Source organism: Falco naumanni, chromosome 1 (assembly GCF_017639655.2).
Source record: "Falco naumanni isolate bFalNau1 chromosome 1, bFalNau1.pat, whole genome shotgun sequence".
In the NCBI taxonomy this organism is placed as follows: domain Eukaryota; kingdom Metazoa; phylum Chordata; class Aves; order Falconiformes; family Falconidae; genus Falco; species Falco naumanni.
In genome coordinates, this window is record NC_054054.1 from 89,183,359 (window position 1) to 89,205,909 (window position 22,551).

General features: G+C 36.7%; 2 protein-coding genes across 2 annotated transcripts in view; one reads left to right on the forward strand and one right to left on the reverse strand.

Annotated features, from left to right (window-relative positions):
- Positions 1-1,802: 1,802 nt before the first annotated feature.
- Positions 1,803-15,561, reverse strand: RAB36 (RAB36, member RAS oncogene family). Its single transcript, XM_040582406.1, has 11 exons — positions 15,472-15,561; positions 14,667-14,755; positions 13,305-13,393; positions 10,642-10,707; positions 9,522-9,623; positions 7,752-7,816; positions 7,118-7,169; positions 5,634-5,715; positions 4,461-4,551; positions 3,789-3,908; positions 1,803-3,556 (listed from the first exon to the last, which is right to left on the reverse strand). Exons 2-11 carry the CDS (start codon positions 14,733-14,735, stop codon positions 3,492-3,494), a joined length of 801 nt encoding a protein of 266 aa, XP_040438340.1. The 5' UTR covers positions 14,736-14,755; positions 15,472-15,561; the 3' UTR covers positions 1,803-3,491.
- A 3,662-nt stretch (positions 15,562-19,223) lies between these two features.
- RSPH14 (radial spoke head 14 homolog) overlaps positions 19,224-22,551 on the forward strand; it is a 92,044-nt gene continuing 88,716 nt past the window's right edge. Inside the window, exons 1-3 of the mRNA XM_040604575.1 lie at positions 19,224-19,422; positions 21,114-21,216; positions 21,413-21,531. Coding sequence (XP_040460509.1) covers positions 19,224-19,422; positions 21,114-21,216; positions 21,413-21,531 — 421 coding nt within the window. The remainder of the gene's footprint in view (positions 19,423-21,113; positions 21,217-21,412; positions 21,532-22,551) is intronic.

Here is a 22,551-nt window from a genome sequence, read left to right on the forward strand (position 1 = left end):
AGAAGGAAGCTGGCACTGCAAATGTTGCCATGATCACTGTGAGGACTTCAACTGGTATAAAAATTGTGGTTTAGCCTACCTATGGTTAGAATCACTACAGTTGTTCCAACACTGTTTTCCACAACATTAACACTTCTTTAAAGCCAATCAAGTCGCTGATAGAATGGATTAACATGCATAGATAAAACACAGAACAGATAAAAACATTCAAGAATTCGAAAATTTATATTTGTTTTTCCAAAGCTAGTTTCCTTTGTGCTTTCCTAAGCAATTCATTATTTGCAACATGAACCAAGATTCATTTTAGACGACCAATTATTAATACTGAGTTCTTTGCAGGGAAAGCCTCAGTGGGGCTAAAAAACACACCCCAAAACCAACCAACCAAATAATAAATATAAAAAAAGCAAAACCAAACCCCAACCCCCCCCAAAAAAAACAGTCTTAAAGCATCCATCATTGACTAGATGGAGTCAGATCACTGTCAAGGGATAGTCAATGACTGACACAGTATTGCATTAAGTGAAGATTTTGGAGCTCCAGAAGATACAAACCAGTAATGACATCAAGCAATGCACTGAACCACTAGAAAAAACAAACCATCCCAGCTTTTCATTTTCCAGACATGATTGCATTGTTGAAGAGATTGCATCTCTGTGATTTTGTACGGTAATTGAGCTCAGCAATGAAAGAAACACTTAGGAGATAACAAATATAAGAAGAGATCAGGATTCCCAGTTTGGTTTGGTTTTCCCCGCAGAACATGTTGCTGAGTCATTTTGCAGCTGTAAACACTAACACATCTGCACTGAACCCCAGCACCTAGCCTAGACAACATAATTTGCTGCAGCAGAGTGAAACATCTTTTCCACTCATTCAGACCCAGTAAACGCGAAGACCGTGGCTATGCTGCCCACTCAGTGCAGCACGTGGTACAAGCGGAGCATATATTCGTCATTCTTGTGACACAGATTTGGGAGATGAACAAATACATAGACCATCATAAGGTCCAAATATTACATATTTGGACAAATAACTCCTTGCATACCCACACATACTCATTCTTTCCACCAAATGCTACATTTGCGTCTTTGCCAACAGAATTAGCACAATTGCCAAAGTGAAGATTGTCCAATAATAAAAAAAAAGACACTGAGTTCCTAGAACTCTATTCATCATATTTCATGAAGCTGCTCTAATTTACGTCATAAGAAAATACAAGTAATAAGAAGGATGTTTAAATCATCTTTTGTCCAATCTGGGGGAAAAATGGCAGTCTCGAGTATTTTCAGTTTGATGCACAGATTTATTAAATATCTTTATTTTCTCAGCAGCTCAAATCTGAAAGGTCCTGATATAATCAGTTTTCCAGATGCTGTTGTTTCTGTAATGACTGAATTAACATCTTAAGAAACTGTAACTTATAACTGTCCATAGGTTTTCTTTCTCCATTTAAAATAGCTGCAGTGTGAAATTTAAAGCATTATGGAAGATGTACCACTTTTTTTTTTTTTTTTTATGCCACCATAGCATCTAATGCTGGATTTGAATCTTAGAAGTATGGAGTTATAAGCTGCTGACAGATTTCTAGAGAAGCATTCTTTCTGTTGTCCCACTGATTCCTTTGTTAATTCTTTCATTTCAGTGCTTACAGTAATTTTGAAGGACCATAAATTTGTACAGTTTCATGCAAGCAAAAGATGTACAGCACTGATTTATCTTTAGAGAAATATCACTAACTAGATACTCAGAACTGAACGTTAAAATTCAGTGAAATACTGGAAAAATTAGAGGGAAATAAAATGAGTGTATTTCACTTCTTTTGTACTTTTTCAGTTTAAACCTAATTATCATATTCAATCACAGTAATACAATTTCACAAATACTGACCAAATACTTTTTACAGCAATTTCTTGCAATGTCATTTTTCAGCAGGAATGACTTATAACAGGAATATCTTCTGGCATCAGTCATTGTTGCCCAAAGGGCAGAAGAGCACTGTAAAGCTGCTTTACTTTGATGAAATTCAGTGGTACCCAGAGCTAATCTCTCCCCACTAAACAATGATTGTAATTTCTAAAGAACTAAATGCACAAGGTTATGTCAAAGGGTTTTTGAAAAGGCAAAACTAGGGCAATAGTTTTTTGATCCAGCCAGCACACCAAGTCACAGCAGCATGTCCAAAGAGCAGGTTCTACTGTAAGCATTCAGTAATGACATCTTCATACAAGTACCTTAGGGCTTAGCATGGATGTGTCTACTTTGGAGAACTCCATCTATTCCCATCCCTCTAAATCCACACACACTTGCAAGTCTTTTCACCAAATGGCAAAACCATTTCTCTACCATTACAGCTTTTATTAAGTAGCAGAGCAAATTGCTCCCAGCACCTAGTGATCAAATTTTTTACTTATCCAGTAAAAGCAGATAGAGTGACTGAATTTAGCAGCAGCATCAAATCTAATCTTACCAGCTCAGAGTTCCTACCACAGATAGGGATGAGCAAGTTCATGACTGAGAATGTGTATGGTTCCAGAATCACGTTACATTACTACAAACAAACAAACAAAAGTTAGAAAAAAATTAAGAAGTCATTACTCTTAGCAACAAAGTAGAACTGCAATGTAGACAATATTCATGAAGATCAAACCAGAGAAGGATTCCCCATCCTCTCTGGAAGGTAAAAATACTATATTTAATATATTCCATGCCACACACCTATGTAGCCACTCTTTCTTACTCAATAGAGTAGAAAAGAATAGCATTCTTATCTGGTAACATTTTCAAAATATTAGACAGCTGGGATAAACCAACAAAGTTCCTACCTAGACTTCTCCTAGGCTTGGAAATATTTAAACACTGGGCTTTGATTCTCAAGTGGAAAAATAGAAATAACACAGATTTTTTTCCTGGATGGAGAAACCACAGTGGAAACTATGCAGTCTGCATTTGTGTACTTCCATACCTGTTATTTAAAAAGATTTATTTTGGAACAATTTTAAAGTATTTGGAATGCATAAAAGTAAGTCAGAGTTATTTTATTACTACGATCTTAAAAAGCAAAAACATAAGGATAGCACCCTTCATTCTGAACTGCCATTTGTTTTCTGGCCCCATGAAAACACAACTTTGTTATTTAAGATTTCTAGAGAATTATCAAAGAACAACATACTAAAATTACAAATGTTATACTTTTGACTACAAGTGTTTCTGGCAGACAGCTGAGCACATGGCACTGGCAATGTCTTCTTGCATGAAGACAAGGATGTTATGTTTCCACCACACAGTGAAAGACTTACGTAACAATTGTACCATCCTGCATGAGAGAGCCTGCAGTAGCGAGAGAACTCTCAGAAAGAAAGTTTGGATAAGTTTTTCCTCCCTCGTTTCCAAAAAGAAAACTTTCTATTTCTGGTTTGAGAACCACCGTTGTTGCAGGCACTCTGTGCTGGACTACAGAGAAGCATGGTGCTTGCAGAAACAGTCGACAGTTAGCAGCAGTTCAGGCTGACTTGAGCATTGCCTTCTGAGATTTCCATCGTTGTCTTTTCCAGTTCTGTAGAAACAAAGAAGTTCTAAAATCAATTCACAAGAAATTATACCATCCAATACAAGGGTAACAAAAGCAAAATGCAGCCCTAGTCACCCCTATATGCTAGAACTCCGGTAGATGATGACATGAATATGCTTGCAGCTGTTCGAAATGGGCTTTTAATGCTTGAAAAGCCTCCCCAGTTGTTCAGACTGTAAACAAGGAAAATACACAAAAAACGCAAAACTTAACATACCGATGAAGTCCCCTGCCCCAATCTGGGTCATGTGCCCAGCAGTTTTCTCCAGCTCCTTTATCATGGACTGTTCAAAGGCCAAGGCAGCAACTCGGGAGAAGAACTCTTTGACATTTTCCCCTAGGAAACAGGACAGAAATTATGTGGTTTTACAACTGCACATCAACACATGATCAAGCATAACAAGCACATCTATGAATAGATCATTCCTCAATACTGGGACAGAACAGGCCTCTCCAGCAATCTGTCCTCCATTCTGATCATTGCAGAGATAATTTCTCATTTTCTTAGTCTGGAATACTGTATCCTGTACCGTACTCCTAGTTTTAGTCAGCAACACAGAGAATTCAGTTGGTGCTATAATCTTTTCTTCATTGCTAATGTTGAGTAGCAGTGCACATGTGTAGTTATGTAACTACCTATGAATTAAACATGCTTAGACATTGCACAGCAGCTCAAGTACTCCTTTCAGTAAACATGACAGTGCAAGCACACATACAAATGCTCAAATAAAATCAATCATTAATAAGCCTGAAGTTTCCAATAGCAACAAAATGCAAGAACAACAGAAAAATCTGTATGGGAATGGTGGGACCAGGAACCTTAACTTCCTTCCACCTTAACATAAGCCTTTGTAGTTATGCTATTTTTACATCCTTTGCAGTAACTTACCTGTTTTGGCTGAAACCGACCAGTATTCTGCCTGCATCTCATTGGCAAAGCGGATGGCATCTAGCTCTGTCCTTTCACACACAGCATCTGACTGAATAAAAAACGTGGCATAACTTTAACATAAGACATGTATCTGGGCTGGTAATAACATAAAGGTACTGCTAGCACCTATACTGTGATGCTTCCAGTTATCACAGTGGCCTTTCTGACCTTGCCTTAGAACTTTTGCAATCAGATACAATTGCAAGAATATTCAAGTACTTTGTACTGCTTTTAAAATGGAAGTCTCCATTCACCTCCCACAGCATTGAAACAAATAAAAAAAAAAAGTGTTAACAAGTGTGACCGTTGCATGTAACTATATAATGTTGTAGGGAGCTATAAAGACAACAGTCCAGTTACTGGTCTTTAAATTCTTGTCACTCCATCATTCTCAGCAGAAAAGCTGCAACACTTCAGATCTGCATCCTTATATGTCTGGCCCATTTAGCTTTTACTGCAACTCAGAAAAAGCAGCATATGCAACACAAAGTACTAGAAAAAAACTGACAGACATGCAGTTTTCTGGGACTTTTTTTCAGTGAAGGGTAAGAAACAAGCTGCATAACTGATACTGTGGCAGCCAGGAGGGGTGGGAAATAAAAAAAGAGAATCAACTAAGCATCACAAGAAGCAAGTTTGTTTTGAAATTTTCAAGAATTAAGTATTGACAGCTACAGAAAGACAAACACAAGACTCAGAGTGGTATAGGTTGAGTGCATTATATCCCGTTCTTCCGAAAATTGTGTCATATTCAGTTAAGTAAGAATTGTTCCCTGTTCCTGAATAATGAACACACTGTCCCTAAAAAAAACCCAAAACCCAAGAAAAACTTCAAGATCATTAAGTACTCCATTCTTTTGTGCACCCTCTCTCACTTCTCAGTTGTTTGTATGCGATTGAAAAATGTCATGCAAGGAATGGAGACACAGAGATTTCACTAACTACCCATTTTTTCCAGAAAGCAACTTCTTAAATTGGTTCCAAGTGTGCTGTTCTATAGACCTCTAATGATCTCTCTGTTCAGGTTTTTCCCTCAAGGTCTTCATCTCAACACTGTGTACAACTTTTAAGGGAGATCACTGGAGGAACTAGGGGAAATCTGATTTCCTTATCTGCATACAGTTTGCTTACCACCAAATCTTTTTTTGTTCCAACTAGAAAGATGAAGCTGGAATCTGGCTCATTCTCCTTCAATGCATCTTCTAGCCACTGTCTGAAATAAAAAAAAAGAAATCATAAAATCAGTCAGAGGGAGTGAGGGATATAGGAGAAAGTGACAGATAACAGGGTCACATGAAAAGTGAGAGGATAACCTTATGTGAAGATATCAAAAGCCTTTTCTTCTAGGCAGAAAACCCCCAGGAGTTATTCCAACTCCTCTGAATACATGCCTTCCACTAATGAAAAGTTCAAACATACCCACTGTAGAGTGCAAATTCAACAATGACTTTACCACCCAGAGAGGGTATTTTTCCTTGTAAGGGAGGGGGCAAAGTTTTGATTGAGATAAGGAATAAGAAAACAAGAAGCAGAGGAAAAGACATGAACAACATAGCAGATTAGACACAAACAGGAACAAAGAAGAGTGAAATAATATAGTCAGCATTATAAAACAGCTCCCTGTGAAGGCTGCATGATTCTTGTCTTATAAGCTTTTGTATTTTTGTTACTCTGGCAATCAAGTTCCTTTTGAGTCATCCAACACGTCAAGGAGGGAAGGGAGTGTGTATGTGTGTGGGAGATCAGGTTCATAGGCTTCAATTATTTCCAGCCAAGCAAAGACACTAATATATATATTATTTTACAAAGTCCTATGCAAATGAGCTAAGTACCACAGCAGCAGTCTAATACACATTGCAATAAGACAGTATACATTGTAAAAAAACATGTACCTGCATTACAGTCACAACAGTATGTTAGGAATACATATACTTTGAGCTGGCAACAACAATGTGGATCATAGATTCATGTAGGGTTTTTTCAGGCTGTGCTAAAAGCAGATCAAGTTTACTCATAGCAATTAGCGTGCTGTTGTAACCAAAACATCACATGTATCTGAACCAGTAAGTTTAGCTATACTATGCATACTCTGAGGTTTTAATTTTCTCTCCTCTCTTTGACAGCTTATCTCCCAACAGAATCATCACAGAAATTAGAGAAAGAAAACAATTCCAGGCTAGCAGCACATCTAGAAAATGAGAGGCTTTTGAGACATTATGCACAAGATGCATCTCAATCTCACCATCCACATCAGGTGCCAGCCTGTTATTCTGTTTAGAGGAAATGGAGAGGGGGAAAAAAAAGGATGCTTTTGGGGTGCACTTCATCTCTTCCTGCACATCTAGTTGTGGAAGGATCAAGTTCTTACTGAAGCACCTTTTTCTCTCCACTGATTATAAAGGAAGTCAAGGGTAAGTATTTCAAATTTACACTCTGCATTTTCTTCAGAAAAATCCCACTCTATGTAATCCAAAGAAGTGACAGTCATTCTTCATTTCTTAGCTCAACAGAAGATACACTCACGATCCATCAAGTTCTCAGCAGCTACAGGCTATCCATGGGAATTAAACCTGCTGTAAAAGCTGTAAAGGCTAAGCCAAAATACAGAAACTTACTTGGTGTGATCCAAAGTCTGGATATCAGCCAGATCAAACACCGTTATTATAACTGCAACAAAAGACAAGAACAGAAAAAAAGTAATTAAAAAGTGTATCAGAAGTCTCTCCAACTTACCTTGTTGAACAGAGAGAATGCTTACATATAAAGAGCAAGAGCAGATTTAAGACAGATGAGATGGAGAAGGGAAAAGAATAAGCAAATGCGTAGTCTTCCAGCACCCAGTAAGACTGGAGTTCTCAGTCTTCAACCTAATTTAGTCTTTACCTGTAGTCTGCAGTCTATAGCTCTATTACTCCTTTTATTTTGTGACCAATTACTGCAGAAATTGTCTCTTACCCTGTGGAACACCAGACGTATACACTTCTAATTTCAGCAATAATCTTACCCAAACTCTTTTCCCCCTAGACAGAAGTGCCAATTTTTACCACTATTATCAGAACATTCAGAATTTGCAGGTGTGATAACATACCAATTCATGATCATTTTAGTCCCTTATTCTCTCCAGTAATGACAATCCGTTCTACCACACTGTGTCTACAGGTACCTTTCCATGGAGCACATATGCATACATGTTTCCATATAAAGTACAAGCTCCTGTCACAGCCAGGATCAAATTAATATTGTTCTCACCCTCTGCTCCTCGGTAGTAAGCAGATGCAATGCACTTGAACTTTTCCTGACCTGCTGTGTCCCATCTGTGCAAGGGGGGGGAAGAAAAAAAAAAAAGAAATGTCAGGTTAATGAAAGCCAGTGTAACCTGAGTAAACACACTAATGAAGCAGCAGACTGGTACAAGTTGGAGAAGAATGTGATACCAGAGAAGTTGTTACCATCTGGAACATGTTATTCATTAACTACTGATAGAAATACAGTAAAGTTCTAATATTTAATGAAGACATTTGAACTCTGGTTTTATCTTTTTATTCTTTTTTTTTAAATGCTGGTCATTTGGAAACTCAATTCAAATATTTGTATTCTGTGTGGTAATACCCTTTTCTTAAAACATGTTTTCCTCATCTATGTCATTTTCATGTGTTTCTAGGGCAATCTAATTTTGAAAAAATTCTGTGCTAGTGCTAGCTAAATCATATATTTGCCCATATTAGAGTCTGGCAACTGCTAGATATGATATCTGTCTATACACTACAAACTAGAGACCTACAGCTCAGTGTACCATGTACTAATGACACCATTAAAGAAAAATCAAGAATGTGCTTCTTATTAACAAACATGATATGCAGTCCTCTCAGCTACTGACAGAACTACAGAGGTTTGGGCTTTTGTTATAGCTTAGTACTGCCAGTCACGGATACTTGCAAATTTATCTTCTATGGAAGTCTCTCAGCAAGAGGGGGCACTATTGCTTATCATATGGAAATGTTCTACTCTGCCACTGAAGATCCTGCAGATAATGCAACCTGACATCTAGTAGCTCATGAACCTTATTGCTTCAGCTTGCAAAATACTGATGCATCAGTCTAGATTTTTAGAAGGATCCAAATCCCAAAAGGATAGCACCTGGCAGAATTTTCAAACACACAATGGTACTGAAATCAGTGGGAAATGGATTTCCAAGTATTCTTCAGTAAATCCCACTAGCCATCTATTTATATCAATGATCCCTCAGAAAAAAATGTGTTCCCAAGTGAAAAGGCTTTTAAGATTCATGCACTGAAATACTTCAAGCAAAGCATCTTATTTCTGCTGTAGGTCACACTACAGCACAGATGAATCAGTAACGCCCTCTACAGAACAATATAGCTAGCCGCTGAAAATAACTAAGTTATTTGTTACAAAGTAACAAAGAACCAAAGCTTGCAAGAGAAGGTCAGTATTCCCACTGGTCTAATAAACAGAGCTGAAAATCAAAGATTTTTAGGTTCACATTTTAATAAAAAACACCCCAGTCTTTCTACAATTTGGGGAAAATCAATTAGTCCCTAATTAAGAGATGCTGAAATCACTGGACACCTTACCATGAATTTCAACGGCTGCAGGGATAAAACTCACAGTAAGGTCAAGTTCAGTGCTCATTGTGCCTGCTAAACTCAAATGACACAATGGTGTAACAGGAGAACTGGACAAAGTCTGTGCCAAAAGCTTCCACTTCTCTTTCAAGAAACTTGCGTAAAAAAGGCAGAACTCCACTGAAATGGCACAAGACATCCAAGATGAATTTTCATTGACAAACTTAGAACATTTTTTAGGCATGAGAAATCCAAGAGTAAAAATTTTACTAAAACCGCAAGTCCACATAGAGAACCTGTTTTTCAGATTGCATTATTCTTTGTGCAATTTTATTATTTAAAAAAAAAATATTATTCCACTAAAGCCTGCAGCAATTCAAGCTCTGCTGAGACTGTACTATGTGCAATGCTTAACTATACTGTTTCAACTTACATCTGGAGATTATATGGTATTCCGATTATTTCAAAACGTTCAATTTCAAAATCCACTCCAATGGTTGCTTTGTAGTCTCGGTCAAAATTATCTTTACAAAATCTGTAATTAAAAAAAGAAAAAGAGGATGAAATGCTACTGACACCCAGTTAAAAACAACTGCAAAACTAACACTATCTAGGAAGAAAAGAATTAACTAACTGTGGAGTGGCCATATATCGCAGAAGTATATATAAAACCACCAAGAAACTAATTTAAAGAAGGAGGTACTGGATAAACTAGAAAGCATATACACCCAGTAAGCTCTCAGGATGAGATGAGAATCAGAATAAAATATCTCTGGATTGTCAAGGAAGATACAGTATCTTACAGTTTTATTTACAAGGGAATATATTTGGGGTCATAAATAATGATCCAAATGATTAATCATTGAAATCAAAAACTTTCTGTATCTACTTTAGAATGTGGAAGAAATAATAATAATAAAACACAAACATAGGAAGTTGTCACAGTGATCATAAGCTACAGAAATTCAATGATCTGTCCACTGGACTCAGATACAAAAAGCACAAGAACTGTTTTTCCATATCCAGTAAAGAATCAAATAGCTATTCTTTAAGGCATTCTCCATTTTATCTGTCTATACTTTATAACCTGTGGGAAAACCTGAGCTTCCTCTACAGACTTGCAGCTGTAGAAATGAGTACAGGTACCCCCCCACACACAAGGATGACTTAAAAATGTTTCCATGAACAACACTACAAGTAATGAGAAAACATGAAACCAAGACTCAGACACTGGAAAGATTTATATTTTTTTTGATCTGCTGATTGTACCAGCCTTTAGACTAGATTTCTTAAGGAAACACTGTATCATATTTGACTGGATTAAAACAGTTCAGAATATAACAAATACTTATTGTAGTGCCAGAGCATGACTTTCTGTGTTGGTATATTAAGCTTGTCTCATACTGTAGACTCTGTTTTGTCTTTCACTTAATAACAAAATCATGGTTCAAAACAGAACCATGAAGTACCATACTGAATGGACAGGAATGGAAACATTATAACATTCACCTGAGAAACAGCAGAATCAAACAGTTTGCTGAGCTATACTGTACCTGTTGATAAGGCTGGTTTTCCCAACATACAGGTCTCCTACCATAACCACTTTGGATATTTTCAGCCTGTTATAAATATTTGAAAACATTACATGTTTTTAGTAGCAATTTCAACATTCTCTCTCTAAACATTCTGATTTAGATCCTTAAATTGTAAGTGATGAGCACATGTACCTGTGACTCCGGTTTACCTAAACGCCACTGGGCTGCAGGATCAGAGTCTTAAATTGTAAGAAAGAAAAAGAAGGTCACCAAAAATCCCCAACCCCTCTGGAGCAGAAATAGTCCATTTCTTACTCTGCATCTTTTTTTCTTAAATATAATCCAGTGGGACATAAATTCTTTTCTATTAAAATTGCTTTCACTACGAGTACATACATTTGGCAGCCTGCACACAAGACCACAGACTATCTGCATCCTTTTAATTTAAATTAATCACAAGTTTCTCATTAATAGTACAAATCAAGTCCTAAGTGTAGAAACAAGGAACCACTGATAATAAAAGAACCCACTGCAGAATCTGTCTCTGGAGAAAAGTTCCACATGGTTAGAGCCAATAAATTTTCTGGCTATCTAGAATAATATTAATCTGAAGCTGGCTTCATGCAAATAATCCACTTTGCTCTGGGTTCCCCCACAGAATACAGCAGATGGGCTTTAGGTGACTCAGCCTGCATTCTTAAAATTGAAATGTGGTTTATCTTTTAGGAGATACAGGTGGATAAGTGAGTGTAAATGTATTTGTTGAGCTAAACTTGGATTGACTTCTCCCATGCACATGCTACAAAAATGGCTTAAGAGATTTAATGTTCTTTTGTATCAAGGACTGGCTTTTTAAACAAAGGAATTAATCTTCTATTGGATACTATTTCTGTTTGTATCAGGCTTCCAAGTTATCTATTTTAAATAGTCCAAATCTTGACTGGTAAGCTGCATAACTAATATTTCCAAAAAAAGAAGGCATTTTGTGTGCTGGTCAATGCTAACTGGGTGGCCACAGGCCCCTAAGCTGCTGACATATGTCTGCCTGGTTAATTGTTACTGATAAAATACTGAATAAAATCAAGGACCTTAAGGAAAAAGCAAAAAAGTGATGGTTTAGAGGTATGTGTTCCATTAATTCACATTGGGGAAAAAAACCTCCCTAGATCAGACAATTTAACACATTGATGGAATATCAAGAGTGTCTTAAATACAGCCATTAGCTACTGAATTTTGCAGAGTATCTTTCCAAACGACAAAGAAAGATTCCATTACTTGGGATAATGGAAAAGGTAGGTAATAGTTATTCCCATCAAGCTTTAAAATTACTGCACAAATGACTCAGTTGTCTATGCCTCCCACCCCATTCCAAAAAATGACCAAGTAATAACCATATCTAGAGAGCAGTGAAAGTGGTTTAATTTTATTCACAAAGCCAAAATGTACAGATTTTTAGCTATACTCTGTCACCAGAATAAATGAACTGGAAAGTTGCTTTACTCTGGAAATAAATAAAAATATATATATATCTTGGTTATGGAGGGATAAAATGCCTCAATTCATTAAAGCACATGTTGCTAGCAAAATTGTTCAGAAACTTGTAATAAATTTACGTGACACTAAGACAGTGACTGTGCTTCTAAAAACCAATAAACTCACTTGTGTCTCTAAGTGAGACATATTTTGGCTTTTGTTGTTGTTGTTGTTGTTTTGGTTTGGTTTTTTTTTAGCAAGACTCCCTAGTGAAATGAATAAGAAGTTGTGTTTAAAGATGGATATCATGATGGATATCATGACAAGTCTCATGGTAATCATCAACTCTAGATTTGAAAGAATAGTGAACTAATTGTCAGTATTCATAGAAGCTTCACTTTATGAAAGATTCTTCACAGTGGAACACAGAAGCATTTATCACTAAAACATACAGCTATTTATTTTAACTGAATAGTGATGATTTCTAACACAGTTTAGCCTTCTTCCATGCTTCAGGAATTAAATCATTACTTGTAACAGTTCTGAGAGAGAGATGATGTAGAAAAAACCCCAGCCAACTTAAATATTATTATTAGGGCATAAACCAGTTCATTTGGATTTTTCAGTATCATATATTTACCAGAAATTTCCTCCAGTTTTAAGGAAACATTTAAGAGAACTTCTCAGCATGTATACCTCTAAAAGACTAAAGCTAGATTCTTATGTGTTTCAAGCAAATTAGAACTGCTGTATGTTTATATCCCCACAAAGCATTTATTAACTGCTCATTTGGAACACAAAAAGAGAATAGAGCAGGGCTAGATCTGCCCTATTCCTTATAGCTGCTCTAGAATTCGGTTCCCATACTGACTTGCATGAGCAAAATTAAACTCTAATTTTAAACAGTCAATTAATCTTTGAACTAAGAGTTTAGTTCAAAGTTGCTAAACAACTATTTGTTGCTAAACAGCTCTGATATTTTTTCAACGCTACTTATGCCAGCAGAAAACGTATCTTTGAAACTTATAGGAAGAAGAGGCACTTCATTCATTTAGTGTCAAACAGGTCAGAGAACTGCCATGTGCACGGCCTTAGCTGCCTTGAAACATGGTGGAGTGAGGAAGATGAGGAAAAGCCTATGAAGGAAGGAGGCTATAAAGAGCTCAAAATACTTCCTTTGTTGCATACTTGGTTAATTACAACCTTACCCAACTGTTCCAGCGCTCTGCTGACAAGCAGTCCTGACCTGTGCATGAAAGTGCTCTTTGAACTGCAGACAGGCCTCAGGTGTGTACCACTGAAAACAGGAGAGAACAGCTACTGGGATATACTAAGCAATGTCTACTTTGCAAGAAGTCAAATCAGCAAGGAAAAAATAGATAAGAAGATTAATTCAAAGAGTTTGTCAAGCACAGAGATACCGTGGCATAAGAAAAGGGACAGCCTGGGTTAGAAGGCAGTAAGCCTTCCCCACAGTAAGGTTTGTAAAAACTCCTTTGGACAGTGCCATCACTTGACTACCTTTCCGAGTGTCAGCACCCAAACACCAGCTAAACTTCCAAAGTCAAATACATCTGCTCATCATTCTGTACAACAGCAAGTACCTTAAATTATCCCAGTAACGTAAAACACATTTTTTTGTTTTATATATAATAATATATTAATTATATAAAAATGTAATTTATTTATTTATATATATATAAAATGATAAATAAAAACACAAGACACACACAGACGGGAGCATACCACCAGCAAGTCATTATTACTATGAAGTCTTTTAGATCTCTTTTATGCGTGAAGCACTGTTTTTATTAGTAGTTTTTAATTAGGCATTAGTTAAAAATGAGAAAAACTCATTTTATTCTGTATTTGCTTAAAATACTGTAGTAGTTTTCATAAAATTAAAAGCAAAATACGTGCCTGAGATCAAGCATGAAAAAAATGCTAACTTTTTAAAAGGATCCTTTGAACAATTGAAAAAACAGAATGCTAATTCCTTGTCCTTCCCCTGTCCTTAACTCCTCTATTATACTTCAAATACAAAACTCTTCAGGGACACCAACGACATTTTCTTTCTGTGTGTCTACAGTGCCTACTACATTTGATCTACTGTATGACTAATGTTACTATACAAACAGAAAATTAAAATTGCCTTAAATTCTTCAACCAAAACCTCCAAATAGATCTAATTAGACTTTTTGCATATTTAATATCAGCTATGATTCTTATTTCCCCTTGGTGCAGGAACTCTTTAAGCATGTAATTATTAATGTTTGGCTGAAATAACAAGATGGATATTATAAGGTAACAATTCTGTGGTAAAAGTCACTTTCCATAAAGGTTAAAAAGGAAGAAATTAAAAAGGAAGAAATTAGGATTATTATTAAAGATATCAGCATGAATGGGAACATGAAGTCACATTCATCTTTGAAAGAAATCCTTAAACAATCTGTAGTTTTAGCAGAGGACAACAACTGTACATTAAATTAAAATACCATTAGCACAAGGGAAATATAGTTCAATGTGGCAGGTGCTACATACTGTGACCAGAGGGATTAAAGAATGCTTACCTTTGGAAATTGAGAGATTATTCTGTCCCTACTCACTGGCGGAACCAAATGCATTAAGTTGGACTTCATCCTCTAAATTCAATTAAATTCTACCAGACAGGAAATATATAAAGAGAAACATAGTATGTAGGAATTGCCTCAATACAGGGAAAACATCATAAAAAAAATTAACAGTTCTTACAGAATCATTTTTTCCCCCTTTCAGTACAACTGGCAGGTTTTTTGACTTTGTGTTAAAGAAAATCTGTTTTTTACATGAATGGGACCACTTCAGTGCACATAGCTGTAGTAGCAAACAGTGTCTTTCTGAAACTACAAGACACCAACTCTAATACTGTGGAAGGGCAGGGAATTGTTCACTTAATTCAACATAAGTGTTTGCAGTTTAGCCCTCAAAGGATTTTGCAGTGTTTAATTTAAAAGCCTTGCTCATCACTGTTTGAAATGCCTCTGCCCTGCACACGTTAAGAAATGTTAAGGGATACCAGATTTCATTTGGTCAGAAAAAGAAAGGAAAGATGAAGCTGCTACATTTCTTGGCACAACATCACACTTTCATCCAAGATCAGTTCAGAAAAAATGAAATCAGTATATAGTCTGACTTGGAAAAAGAATAATGCTCACATGAAAACTGCAAATGCATTTAGATATCCCACTTGAGACATATCAATTTGGTTATGCAATGAAACCTCGTGGGCTGTTGGGGGAGGGGACCCTTAATAGAGCACTGATATCTTACTGGCAGTCAAAAGAGTGTTTCTAATAAGAACATTCATCATGTAGCAAGATGTAAGGAAGAACTCACCGTGCAGCAGCTGATGCAGCAGGATTCCAGCCACACAAACAGCTCAGCCTGCTGCTGCGTGGCCATAGCAACAGGCTTACAACACTTCCCTTCCTCCCCTTCCCTTACAGATTGAGAAGGCGGAGTTGGAGTTATTTACCTATACATAGGGCCCTAGTTTAAAAGAACAAACTAGATTTAGTGGTCATACAGATTCCTTTGATCAGAAAGTGCTCCTTAATAAACCCAATGGTCCCCTAATCCTATATAAGAAAACAGTTCCATTTTTCTCACAGGTAGTTGTATGTATGGATACAAAGAGCTGGATGAACCCAGCAGACAAGGAACTAATGGAGTTGGGAACTGTTACAGTGCCAATATTAAGTATAGTAGCAATTATAAAGAAACTCCTGAGGGATTTTTTTCAGAATTTCAACTTGATTCCATGTCAGCTTTAGAGTCAGGATGTGCATGCTACTAATGAGACGTTCTGGACTCTATAAATGTCTTTCCAGTCATTAGTAAACTTGCTTTCTAACATAACAAACTAAAGACAAAGAGTAAGAAATCACACAGCTCTTTTGTATTGCCTAAGTATTTTTAATGAATTCATTAGTTTAGACAGCATTTAGTATGCTAGACCATAATTTAGGATGCAAAAAGATTCTGCTGTTTATTTAATTAGGATTTAAATTTCCAAATCTCAGGACAAAAGAAAGCTCTCACATTCTAATAGTCATATTTTGATAATGCTGGGACAGGCTTGGCAACTGAATGTGGACAAGTAATTTTAAATAATGAGTAAGTATATAACAAAAAAACTATAGCTGTGTTTTACAACCCCATGCTAAGAATAATGCTCAACAAAATTGCTAGTCTGCTGTTTTAATTAACGTTTTATTCTCTTTCATGAGGAAATGTTTTTAAATCACTTCAGACACTCATGTGATCTCAAACATACTGAAACACCCACTCCTCCCCAAAGAATCCAGGTTTTCAGCTGATGGGTTATTCACCACAAAAGGTTACATTACAGTATTTATTTATTACTATATGCATAGATCTACTTATCATGCTACTTGCAACCGTATAAAACTAGAGACACCTAGACCCTTTTAATGGTGTGTTCCTGCCCTCTTGGCAAGTTTTAATTATTTTATGGCAATGTTAATGTCTTAATAGTTCTGAAAACAAAAAGAACTCTGCCAGTTGGTAAGAGTTTCAAACACGAACTAGGAGAATATGGAAAATGCAAGTTAAACACATCCTAAGGATGTGAAGATCTGTCATATATACATAGGCTGACTCACTGCTCGTCTCCTAAGGCTCTTTAACAAACTAAGCAACAAAAAAAAAACAACCAACCAAACCAACCCAAACCAACAAAACACCATCAAAAATCAATTCAACAATTTCAGTATCTCAGTGAGTCCAAAGTACAGGAGGGACCAAGACAACTATACAGAAACATTTTAAAATTTAGGCACCATCTTCATTTACATTTAGTGTATTTAATCTAAATCTCACACACACATAGACATACCCTAATTTACCAAATCAACAAGTTAGCCACACCATTAGAGGAAAAAGATCAATGATTTAAGAAATACAAAGCTGCTAAAAATACTGAGAATTATTGGTACTTAGATCCAGATTTTTCTTTTCTTACAAAGCTGAAGGGGATTCAGTCACCAGGGAGGATTGGGAATATAGTGTCTCCATGGCATCACAACCTTCCTTACATCAATATTGCAGGAACAGCAGAACCAGCAGATTCTGTGGATAGACAAAGGATTTGAGGAAGACATTCAGAAGCTTTGCAAAAAATTAGTTAATGTCATGACCACTAACCAAAATCAGTATTCCAAGCTATGGTGAAGATAGAATAATTCACGCCAAAAGAATGAGAACAGTTAACACTGAAGGACAAGAGAAGTCTCTGATTTTCTTCTAGCCCTTCTAGATTCAGAAAAATTCACATTCTCCCTATTGAAAAAGGATGAAACTTTACAAATGTATAGTTAGTGGAAGTCTAATCTAAATCAGGAAAATGACCTCTACTTTAAATAATCGGCTCTAAAATGTTGCAGAAAAGACAATCCTTTCTAGAAAATACTTTTAAAAGTAGTAATTTTTCTTTTATGGATTTTGAAGATCAACAAACCAGACTGTGCTGTATTTTAATCTGGCTGATGTGAATTACTTTGGCTTTGTAAAATCCAGTTTAAGAACTTTGATTATTATAATTGTTACTCAAACATAATGAAAAACATCTCAATGACTTCTCTATTTGCACTGAGAACTAACCTTTTATAGCACAAGCTGTTCAGGGTTGTTTTTTTCCCTGATGCTTGATCACATCTGACAATCCAGAGTACCCTTAAGTTGTCCTACAACATTGCAATCATACATTCTCCCTGTATACCATCCTCTGAACAACACTACTTTTTAGCAGAGTCATACTAAAAAAGATGGCCCAGCGTTGAATACAGTTCTGTCAAACTACATAAAGATGGAAACAGCTACACATTCTAGCTGTTTATAATTATATTCTGGAGAAGACTAGGAAAGAGAACCTAGTCCAAAGCTACTAGCTCCCTTCAGCCCTGGTACCTCACAGCACTTGCCTGCTCTGCCATTAACTCGACCACCACTTTGTTCAGTATGATTTTTAAATTTTTTTTCCAATTTTGTTCAACTGAAATTACTTTAAAAACAGTATGAAAAGTGAGCCTCCTTCCACGCTTCAGCAAAGAAGCGAGGTAAAACGGCCTCCACGCTACAACCCGACGGCGGCGTCACCCCAGTTCCTCACACTCTTCGCGCCCTCTGCGCGCCCGCCTCAGCGCGCCACTAGCGGCCCCGGCGGCTAATTCACCAACTACGCCATTGACGTTGCTCTGTGGCAGCAGCCACCGTCAAACGCGGCATTTACGCTGCTGACGGAAGGCCGGGCTCTGCGCTTGGCTGCGTAGTTGTTATTCACGGATCGGGGCATACGCAGAGAGTCGGTTGCTGCGGCAACGAGAGCACGCGGGCGCGAAAGGCGGCGCCGCAGCTGACAGGGGCTGAGGAGCGGGAGCCGCGGCCGGGCTGAGGCGGCGACATATTGGTGGGACCGGGCGCCTTTGGTTATTTAGTCTGTTTCTTTTGTCGTGAAGAAAGAAGGGCAGCTGTTGAAACTTTGCAGCTGTTTTGGGTGGGATTTTTTGATGTTGCGCAGTTTTCAATATTGGAAGTTGTATACTATGTCAGCTGAGCCGGTTTCCTTACAGAGGGAAGGAGGAGGTCAGCCACCACAGACTCTCAAACTTTAAGGAATTCTGAGGGAGGGTTTAAACTAGACCCCTTTTAAAAGAATGCTTTTTTGAAGAATGGCTTTTTTTTGTTGGTTTGCTTTTGCTTGAATACTATTTTGAGGCCATTCTCTGGTTTGGGACAACTTTGCTTTAACCCTTTGAAAAACATTCCCTCCCTCACCTTGCAATAATACCCGCACCCCCTCTCTCTTTTACAGCATTCAGTACAGGATTAAACCAGATAAGACAACTCAGCAGAAGAACAGATGTTATTCTTGATGACCATAAACCATTCCAGTCTGTGCTTTCATAGCTTCTCAACAATGATCGTGTGCTAAAATAGCACTTCTGGAACACGGAAGACTGTTTAAAGTCAGTAGTTCCCTTTTTGGTACATTGTCTGTCCAATCACCAGGTGCAGACATTTTGGAATATTTTTAGGGATAGGGGAAAGCCTTCCCAGGAAAATTTGGGATGGCACATGCTCATATCTCAGGCAACATCCCCCCTGATATAGATCCCACAAAAGCTCCTCTTGCATTTGGAAGGAGGGCCCTTCCCAAGCTGAATGAAGAGTTATGTTCTCCTGAGCTGCTGACTCAGCAGCAGGCACTGATGACGCTCTGTGATCTGGTCCATGACCCAGAAAATGTCTACCAGGTGATAGAAGTAGGTAAGTCTAAGTTTTGACACAGTGTGTGTACGTAGAAATATTTCTCTGCTACTTTTTTTCCTTGCAATATCTTTGATGCCACAATATGGCCATGATTTTTTTTCTATTTTAATCTCTACTTATTTTACCTTAAAAAGGTAAAGAATATGATGCCATATACATGACAGTTATTTTAAGAGTATCCTTACTTTAAGATTTATCAATGGCTCACTATAGGCTTTATCAACATGTAAATACAAAAGCAGTGTAGAATCTTACTTATTTTATTCTGAATTTTAGCTAATCCTAACTTAGGCAAATTTTAAAAAAGTTAGAAAAACCACCTCCACCCCCTTGCTACTCAGTTAAATTTAATTTGCCTGGAATCTTTTCTAATCCCGTTATCCATGAACTTTCAGGAAAAAAAAAAGCAGTGAATTTATGAATTTCTAATATCATAAAACTACTAAATACATTTTATTTAGAAAGGAGAAAAGAAAAAGCTTTTAGTTATCCTAAAGCAGGAAAAAATGGCAAAGGCCCCCCTTTATTTTTTTCTTTGTTAGGCATTTTCTGCCAGGTATGACAGGATAGTGGTAACTTCCTGTATTTTTCAAGCTTGATGTGCTCAACATACTCATATCTCAGATCCCATAATAATAACAGGAAGAAAACTGATCAACTTTTTAAGTGATAATTAATAAAACAATATTTAAATAGGGCTTACAAGTTCATTTGCAAAAATCTGTGAGCTCATCTTTTGCCATTCATTCCTTCAGCAGTGAATAGCATGGCACATCCACTTTACTGGAGAGACAAAACCAGAGCTTTTTATGCAGAACTCCTCAGAAGTGTCTTAGTGATTGTAGAATGAGTCTATAAAACCCCTGGAACTTCATAAGGATTTAAGATACAAGACAATATAACCAAATTTATCATACTCATCAGGATTATGTCTGGCAACCACTATTTTCAAAAGCTTTTATCCCAGTATTTGGGAAGAGTCCTACATTTGGATTTTGGAAAAAAACCCACACAAGCTTACCTTTGCAATTTTTAGCAGTCTGTTGTGTATCTACATAGCTCATTATGTCACAGTGAAGTCCTCTCGTTTGCCACTGCTTTCTTCTCCATTTTCTTCCTTCATATTTTTTTCCTCATAAAGATACCAATAATCATGTTCAAAATTTATGAAGTTATTGTTTGATTAACAGTAACTGCTGAAGCAATGCAATATGGTTGTTTGTTTGGGGTTGTTGGGTTTTTTTGGTCAGTGATATATGTGTATACACATAATCATGAATGGTTTACCAAATTTATTTCTACATGTGAAAAGCAACGCTGCATGTTTTTACATAGCCCATGCTACACCTAAAGAAATTCTTTAAAATTGTGTATGTCAATCCTGCAAACACACGCTTTTCTAAAAACATCAATAGCTCTACTGACTTAAGTTACTTCTAGAGTCACAACACTTAATAAATATTTGCAAGATTAGGATTTAACTTGATACAAGGCAGCAGCTTGTTTGTAGCATGGCATTTTTGGCAGTAGGCTTTGAAACTTCAAAGTTTCTTCTGTACTTGAGATATGACAATGGGACAATCAGTACAAGATAAAAAATCTGATTATTTGCACTTCAAATTGTGAGATGAGTGTTGCTATATATGCTGAAGGTATGAAATGTTAAAATGAACTGTTGTGTCTCATAGGATTCTTGGATAACCTGAAGACTTTGTTGTTACATCATGACAGCACTGTCCGACAAAAAACAACACAAATCCTCTATATCATGGCTATGCATAATGTTGGCAGGTAGGTGTAATTCCAGAGTTTACTGAATGGTATGGGAAGTGAAAAAGATGTTTCAGTGAGAAACAAGAACATAAGTTCTAAGTCTTGGCAAGACAGGTGCAATGTAAATGAGACTATTTAGTTAAGATTAAGCATCTCGCAAATAATGTATATTTTATTATGCTTAGTTAAATCTGACCTCCAATGTTGTTTTTAGGCAAGGGCTGATACAAAATGGAGTGATTTCTGCCATCACTGACCTCTTGGATGATCCAGTAGATATCTGTCGGAAGAACATTCACCAGATTTTTGAAATTATGGCAAAATTGCCTGAAGGTAGGGATTTTTTTAGTAGTTAAGTATTCAAATAGGCAAAGCAGGTAGGTGACTTCACCTGATTCCACATGTAATGTCTTCCAAATTTATTTTACTCCATTGTCCTTGAAAATCATATTTAAAACCAGTATCTTTTCTATTTTTGCTCATCTTAATTTTCTTTATTTAGTGTTTCTATGAAAATTTATTCTTTGGATTCTATCTGAACACTTTAAAATGTATGACTGTCATCTTTTTTGTTGGTGGAGACAACTGTGTTTTCTAGAGCTGTTTCTGCACTTCCAAAAATTTGCAGATTGTATAATAATAGTGAGAATACTTAGCCAAAATATAGAACATGCTTTACATAGTTAACAAGTGAAATGCCCTATGTTAACATAATACATCTGTGAATAGTCCTGTCTGTGTACGGGGGTAACTGATCCTGCTAGATCTGTAATTTTCTTAGGTCTTATACAAGTAAAGGCTACCTGCTTAAGATGCAGGTTGTGTGGACTGCACACTTGAATTTGTATTTTAGAATCTTGCATCAAAAATTCACTTTGTCCTTTTCTCTTGTCAAAATGATGATCAGCTGTTCATCATGGTCCACTAACTGTACAGTACACAGGATTTATAGAAAGTTCTTCTGGCATTAGGATGTACACATTTTGCAAAATTTTTTTTTATGGTTTCCTTGCTCCTTGCAAGCACTGGGGTAGGAGGAGGCAAATGAGTAAGTAAGGTCACCATCCATTGAGCTGTGGACTATGCACAGGTTATGTATTAATGTATCTTTGACCTTATGCTCATAGGTTCAGTTTCTTAAATGTACACTTTGACATTGCTTTCAGGAGGGAGAGAATTTAAAACAAAACAACCAGCCAGCATGGGGGTGATGCAAGGAACAATGAAGAAGTTTGCTTTTTCTCATATTTTATTCAAATATTGTTTGCCCTTAAGTAATATTGTTAAATGGACTTGGTAAGATATGAAGGTAAAAATGTAATAAATTACACCTAACTTCTGATGTCAAATTGA